This window comes from Sinocyclocheilus rhinocerous, unplaced genomic scaffold (genome assembly GCF_001515625.1).
Source record: "Sinocyclocheilus rhinocerous isolate Xijiao unplaced genomic scaffold, SAMN03320098_v1.1 scaffold173, whole genome shotgun sequence".
NCBI lineage: Eukaryota > Metazoa > Chordata > Actinopteri > Cypriniformes > Cyprinidae > Sinocyclocheilus > Sinocyclocheilus rhinocerous.
The window spans coordinates 269,961-278,198 of NW_015645056.1; the positions used below are offsets into that span (position 1 = coordinate 269,961).

Below are 8,238 nucleotides of genomic sequence, written 5' to 3' on the forward strand. Positions count from 1 at the left end.
ATATCTCTTTGGTTTTGAGACTTTAGTGTTTGCAACTTTACAGATCTTCTTTATGCACCAAGAGCTTGTAACACTCCAAAGAGAAAGGAAAAATTGAAATCGCATCATATGACCCCTTTAATGTTGATTCCAACATTTACTAATGCATTATTAAAATCTAAAGTTGTATCTATTGATGTTATTTAATGGACCTGAGCTAACACGGACTAACAATAAACAGTTTTATTTTTATTATCTAATGTTAACAACGTTTAATAAATACTGTAAAAATGTATTGCCCGTTGTTAGTTCATGTTAGTTAATGCGTTATTGTAAAGTATATTATATTATTTTATATTATATTATATTAAAATGGGCTCCAGTGTGAATGTAAAATGGACCAAGATTAAAGCTAACAAAAAGAAAACCAAAGAAGACACAGAAAAAAATTAAAATATTGTAACTTTTAAAATCATATGTGATTATTTTTACAGCATTAAAAGTAAAATATAAAAATACAATATAATAATGTGATAGGCTTACAATGTAAGTGTCAAACAAAATACAGTGCACAATTAAATAATTTATAGCAATTATATGTATAACAATTAATCATCAGCATAAAATTCATGATTGTGAGAAGTTCCGCATATCAGTTATTGGACATATAAACAAATAATCAGGAACGGTTTTAAAATAATAATAATAATGCTATCGTTCAATCTAAAATATACATAATATGTGATTTGTGTGTGGTCTTCAAGGTAGTCTATTTTTTATAAGATTTATATTAATTTATTATAATTATAATAATATAATTAATTGTTATAATTTATAATTAATTAGTATGCATAGCCTTTAGCATCACAAATTACAGTATATATTTCTGCTTCATACGTGATCAGAATCAATCCACATCGGATTGCAAACATTGGCAGAAACATTTGCTCGTGTTTGAAATGGTTTTGTGCTGACAAAATGTGTTAAATATTAGCTGCTAGCAAAAATGGGAAATGACCACAGGTAGAAGTGACCATTTCTACAGTTCAGAATGCTGAATTTTGGTCTCTGCGTCCTGATCTCACTCTTATAATGTAGTCGCGAGTCGCTCACTTACATGACACATATGCACATGCTCTCTGTCACGTGTGTGTGTCTGTCTCACTTCCTCTGCTTTCATTCCCGCTTTCATTTTGTTCTTTCCTTTGAACTATAAAGTAATAAATACTGTTGGAGCGAGGGCTGTGTGTGTCTCACTCTGCCGGTCTGTTGCTAGGCAGAAACTATGCGGCAATCTCGGTCTCTCTGCCTTTAATTTTCTCACTGGCGCTGATTCTCTTCTGCATGCCTTCCCTCTCCTCATTCACATAGCTGTGTGTAAGAAACACTCAAAGCATGCTTACCTTCATATACATACATTACTGTATAATATTATAAGGTCATCTCATGGGAAATCAACTCGTCGTTCTCAGACTCACTGTGTTTAAGGTCACAGTAATAATCATTTAGGAACGCATGTCTCTCTCTGCCGCTAGTTCTCACATTCACATTAGTTTGAAGAGGTAGCCTGTTTTGTAATGTGATGTTTATTTTGCAATGTAAATCAGTCCTTATTACTTCCCTTTACTTTACCATGACATGTAGTTTACACCAAAATATCACAGTGAGTGCGGTTATGTATATTTACTACTGTAAAACCATAATCAGGACTTTCCACTAATAGGATACAAAATAGAGTTGGAAAAAACTCTGTGTGGTTTCCTTATTCCTTAATAAACACCAAGTGCACATAAGAATTAACATATGAATGAAATCCGAGGTTGAAAAAGGATCCTTAAAAAGTCTTAAAATCAGTTTTATCAAATTGTCATAAGCCTTAATGGGACCGTTCACCCAAAACTGAAAATGCTGTCTTCATTCATTCATTCATTTCTGGCTTGTTTATAATTGAATGTCCCCCATTACGCATAAAACCTTTCTTTTTTCTTTCTTTCTTTCTTTCTTTGTCTGACTTTCTGTCTGTCTGACTTTCTGTCTGTCTGTCTGTCTGACTTTCTTTCTTTCTTTCTTTCTTTCTTTCTTTCTTTCTTTCTTTCTTTCTTTCTTTCTTTCTTTCTTTCTTTCTTTCTTTCTTTCTTTCGCATGTCTCTCTCTGCCGCTAGTTCTCACATTCACATTAGTTTGAAGAGGTAGCCTGTTTTGTAATGTGATGTTTATTTTGCAATGTAAATCAGTCCTTATTACTTCCCTTTACTTTACCATGACAGGTAGTTTACACCAAAATATCACAGTGAGTGCGGTTATGTATATTTACTATTGTAAAACCATAATCAGGACTTTCCACTAATAGGATACAAAATAGAGTTGGAAAAAACTCTGTGTGGTTTCCTTATTCCTTAATAAACACCAAGTGCACATAAGAATTAACATATGAATGAAATCCGAGGTTGAAAAAGGATCCTTAAAAAGTCTTAAAATCAGTTTTATCAAATTGTCATAAGCCTTAATGGGACCGTTCACCCAAAACTGAAAATGCTGTCTTCATTCATTCATTTCTGGCTTGTTTATAATTGAATGTCCCCCATTACGCATAAAACCTTTCTTTTTTCTTTCTTTCTTTCTTTCTTTGTCTGACTTTCTGTCTGTCTGACTTTCTGTCTGTCTGTCTGTCTGACTTTCTTTCTGTCTGTCTGTCTTTCTTTCTTTCTTTCTTTCTTTCTTTCTTTCTTTCTTTCTTTCTTTCTTTCTTTCTTTCTTTCTTTCTTTCTTTCTTTCTTTCTTTCTTTCTTTCTTTCTTTCTTTCTTTCTTTCTTTCTTTCTTTCTTTCTTTCTTTCTTTCTTTCTTTCTTTCTTTCTTTCTTTCTTTCTTTCTTTCTTTCTTTCTTTCTTTCTTTCTTTCTTTCTTTCTTTCTTTCTTTCTTTCTTTCTTTCTTTCTTTCTTTCTTTCTTTCTTTCTTTCTTTCTTTCTTTCTTTCTTTCTTTCTTTCTTTCTTTCTTTCTTTCTTTCTTTCTTTCTATTTTTACAGCATTAAAAGTAAAATATAAAAATACAATATAATAATGTGATAGGCTTACAATGTAAGTGTCAAACAAAATACAGTGCACAATTAAATAATTTATAGCAATTATATGTATAACAATTAATCATCAGCATAAAATTCATGATTGTGAGAAGTTCCGCATATCAGTTATTGGACATATAAACAAATAATCAGGAACGGTTTTAAAATAATAATAATAATGCTATCGTTCAATCTAAAATATACATAATATGTGATTTGTGTGTGGTCTTCAAGGTAGTCTATTTTTTATAAGATTTATATTAATTTATTATAATTATAATAATATAATTAATTGTTATAATTTATAATTAATTAGTATGCATAGCCTTTAGCATCACAAATTACAGTATATATTTCTGCTTCATACGTGATCAGAATCAATCCACATCGGATTGCAAACATTGGCAGAAACATTTGCTCGTGTTTGAAATGGTTTTGTGCTGACAAAATGTGTTAAATATTAGCTGCTAGCAAAAATGGGAAATGACCACAGGTAGAAGTGACCATTTCTACAGTTCAGAATGCTGAATTTTGGTCTCTGCGTCCTGATCTCACTCTTATAATGTAGTCGCGAGTCGCTCACTTACATGACACATATGCACATGCTCTCTATCACGTGTGTGTGTCTGTCTCACTTCCTCTGCTTTCATTCCCGCTTTCATTTTGTTCTTTCCTTTGAACTATAAAGTAATAAATACTGTTGGAGCGAGGGCTGTGTGTGTCTCACTCTGCCGGTCTGTTGCTAGGCAGAAACTATGCGGCAATCTCGGTCTCTCTGCCTTTAATTTTCTCACTGGCGCTGATTCTCTTCTGCATGCCTTCCCTCTCCTCATTCACATAGCTGTGTGTAAGAAACACTCAAAGCATGCTTACCTTCATATACATACATTACTGTATAATATTATAAGGTCATCTCATGGGAAATCAACTCGTCGTTCTCAGACTCACTGTGTTTAAGGTCACAGTAATAATCATTTAGGAACGCATGTCTCTCTCTGCCGCTAGTTCTCACATTCACATTAGTTTGAAGAGGTAGCCTGTTTTGTAATGTGATGTTTATTTTGCAATGTAAATCAGTCCTTATTACTTCCCTTTACTTTACCATGACATGTAGTTTACACCAAAATATCACAGTGAGTGCGGTTATGTATATTTACTACTGTAAAACCATAATCAGGACTTTCCACTAATAGGATACAAAATAGAGTTGGAAAAAACTCTGTGTGGTTTCCTTATTCCTTAATAAACACCAAGTGCACATAAGAATTAACATATGAATGAAATCCGAGGTTGAAAAAGGATCCTTAAAAAGTCTTAAAATCAGTTTTATCAAATTGTCATAAGCCTTAATGGGACCGTTCACCCAAAACTGAAAATGCTGTCTTCATTCATTCATTCATTTCTGGCTTGTTTATAATTGAATGTCCCCCATTACGCATAAAACCTTTCTTTTTTCTTTCTTTCTTTCTTTCTTTGTCTGACTTTCTGTCTGTCTGACTTTCTGTCTGTCTGTCTGTCTGACTTTCTTTCTTCCTGTCTGTCTGTCTGTCTGTCTGTCTGTCTGACTTTCTGTCTGTCTGTCTGACTTTCTGTCTGTCTGTCTGACTTTCTGTCTGTCTGTCTGACTTTCTGTCTGTCTGTCTGACTTTCTGTCTGTCTGTCTGACTTTCTGTCTGTCTGTCTGACTTTCTGTCTGTCTGTCTGACTTTCTGTCTGTCTGTCTGACTTTCTGTCTGTCTGTCTGACTTTCTGTCTGTCTGTCTGACTTTCTGTCTGTCTGTCTGACTTTCTGTCTGTCTGTCTGACTTTCTGTCTGTCTGTCTGACTTTCTGTCTGTCTGTCTGACTTTCTGTCTGTCTGTCTGACTTTCTGTCTGTCTGTCTGACTTTCTGTCTGTCTGTCTGACTTTCTGTCTGTCTGTCTGACTTTCTGTCTGTCTGTCTGTCTGTCTTTCTTTCTTTCTTTCTTTGTCTGACTTTCTGTCTGTCTTTCTTTCTTTCTTTCTTTGTCTGTCTGACTTTCTGTCTTTCTGTCTTTCTGTCTGTCTGTCTGACTGTCTGTCTGTCTGACTTTATTTCTGTCTGTCTTTCTTTCTTTCTTTGTCTGACTTTCTGTCTGTCTGTCTTTCTTTCTTTCTTTCTTTCTTTCTTTGTCTGACTTTCTGTCTGTCTGTCTTTCTTTCTTTGTCTGTCTGTCTGTCTGTCTGTCTGTCTGTCTTTCTTTCCTGTTTACACAATAAACTATATCTGCCATTTATTTCAACATAAACTGTTCTCTGGGTCACCCTGTCAATATATAGATTTTGTGATTATCGGCACAATAATCTAGTTATTGCTTTTCCTTAAACATTATTATCATATGAGCAAAATCCAGTGTTGGTTGACCTCTCTAATTTGTGTATATTGATGTATTAGACCATGCACAAGCATGTATTGAATAAAACATGTCTTTAGTATTTTAAACTTGCTTAACCAGTATTAAACCAAATATTAAGTGCTAATTTAAGTCCAGTTTTAGTTGTTGAATATGTGCTGCAGCCTGTTGAATTAAACAAGAATCTGAGTTCTGGACATACAGTATGCATTTTATTTGTCTTAAAAAAAAGGTCCTAAGTCTTATATTTGAAACTTTGTGAATGTTTTAATAGTAGTTTTTCAGTACGCTGAAATATACTCATGCAAGCCTTGTGTTTGCCAGTTTAGGTTTTTGTCCTAATGTTGTTAAAGAAGCTTATTCTTGATTGTCTTGCCTGATTAAATAACGGTGAAAACTGCTGATTAGCTGTTTGTGTGTGACTAGTTAATGTTTGTGGGTAAGGTTGGCAGCTGACATTGATCTGAAAGCATGAGTGATACTGAAGCATGTGACGGGTGCGGCTCAATCATCACACAATAGAGGAAACAGATCCTGGGCTAGTTTCAGGGGAAACCCAGTAAACCCAAGTGCTCATTCAGAAACCCTGATTAGAATACATTATAACACAATACAACTAGTAGATTCTATTATGTTCCTTTAGAAAATGTGATGTATAATTCATTGCGCCTATCTGTTTTATATCTTAGAATGTCCTGCCCTGAAAGTGTTTGTTCAGCATAATAGATTGCATAATAGATTTTTTTGTGTTTGTGCTCTGATAGCACATTTAAAGTGCAAAAAGTGCGGATTTTACAGAGTTTGAACTATAGAGTTTTGATAGCCAGTGGTTTTCAGATAAAAAACGGGAAGCATGATTTATGAGCATTTATGTGAACACTTACTGGACTAAACAAACTTTACCTGGTTATAAGTCATTTTTAGAAATATCATGTTCAAATGTCTTAAATATGACCACACTGGATCACACTCTAAAAAATGCTGGGTTAAATATAACCCAGCGCTGGGTTAAAAAGGGACAAACCCAGCTATTGGGTTGTTTTGGGTCAAAACAACCCAACCGCTGGGTCAAAACAACCCAATAGCTGGGTCAAAACAACCCAACCGCTGGGTCAAAACAACCCAACCGCTGGGTCAAAACAACCCAATAGCTGGGTTTGTCCCTTTTTTAACCCAGCGCTGGGTTATATTTAACCCAGCATTTTTTAGAGTGCAGGCTTTTGAGGAACGATTATTTATTCATCTCTCAGTCACACACTTTATTGCATTGGATTATATGTTTTGAAACTACTGAGCTTTGATCAAACTAAGCATTGAAATATCATCTTACTAAGACATAATATTAGGATAAAGTGACGATTGATACTTATATATATATATATATGTATTCTGTTATAAAAGCTCATTAATTTACATAATTTACAAGCTATCAGATTTTGAATAAAAAGGTCTGAATAAAAGTGAGTTGTTTGTTTTTCCTCCTCGAATGTGAGATCCATATTCTCAGTATAACACATTAAAAAAAATAAATAAAAAAAAAAGGCAGATCTGTCCATTATTTTGTCTAAAGGTTCAGCTGTTCCATAAAAACATCACAACAAGAAATGAACAAAAAATATTAATATAACAAATTAAGAATAACTCTGTTATCTCATATGGTGACAGAAAAAGTTGAATTATGTCATATTAATAATAAGGCTTCTGTCTTTCTGTCCCGACAGTGGAACCTAGTGGGTGACTCTGCCTGGATGGTTCACATTGCCAAATTCTCTTTGTTGGTGGGCTCCATCTTTGGATACTTGGTGTTGGGAGTTCTGGCAGATTGGTGAGTATATGTCTAGAAATGTTCCCACATTTCTGAATCAATACTAACCATGTCACTGATTTGTAATTATTTTTCAACCCTGAGATGATGACTTTGTGCTCCCTCTGAGGAAATGCAAAAGTGTGTATGTCAGACCATAAATCCACAAGAACTCTGCACAGATGTTTGCTTTGGTGTTGCCACCCATCGTAGTCCCTCTTATGAATCATTTTCTGGATCCGAACCCTGCTGTGAATGTCTGTGTTAGCTTGAGATCTGGAGAAGTCTTTTCAAGGACTTGGTATGGATCAAATCCTATGATCGACATCTGTGTGTGTGTGTGTGTGTGTGTTTGTATTCATCAGCATTACTTTATCCCACTGATGGTCATAAATATGGTTGATGTCATGTCTGTGAACAACTAGATGTTTGAGTAAAACATTAACATGCCCTCTATAGCTTTCAACATGTGCATTACTCCGTCGCAGGAAGCCATACTAGCAATTCATGACCCCTGGCCTAATCTATTCAATGGATGTAACATGAAACCCATAAAGTGACAGATAATTGTTTGAGCCTTTTGTGTGTGTGTGTGTGTGTGTGCACGCTCTCTCTGAAGTGCTCTTAAGGCATGCAGCTGTGCATGACGTGCGAGCAGTGAAATGCTCATGGATATCAGAATGCTTGTATTCTGCAAAATTGATGTAAACACTGTAATCTTACAACAGAGGGGACAAAACATCTGGTAGACAGTCTATTAGACCCGCTGTAATCAAACAGCAATAATTCAGAGGAAAAGAAAAATCACTCACTGCACTTTTCTGGAAGCTTTTAGATACCTAAAGCACTTTTTGTTTATTGCTTGTGTTTCTTTGTTGATCTCTATTACTGACTATTTACTTGCATGTTTTTAAACTATAGTTAAATGAAAATCTTTTTACCTTTTTTTTTAAACCTTTGAATCATAGTCAAATCAAATCTTGGTAGTCATGAAAATGCAAACTTTCCCAACTTTCCCGA

General features: G+C 34.5%; 1 protein-coding gene across 1 annotated transcript in view; it reads left to right on the top strand.

Annotated features, from left to right (window-relative positions):
• The window catches only part of slc22a23 (solute carrier family 22 member 23), a 53,155-nt gene that overhangs the window by 15,474 nt on the left and 29,443 nt on the right, over positions 1–8,238 (top strand). The window contains exon 2 of the mRNA XM_016508264.1: positions 7,136–7,239. Coding sequence (XP_016363750.1) covers positions 7,136–7,239 — 104 coding nt within the window. The remainder of the gene's footprint in view (positions 1–7,135; positions 7,240–8,238) is intronic.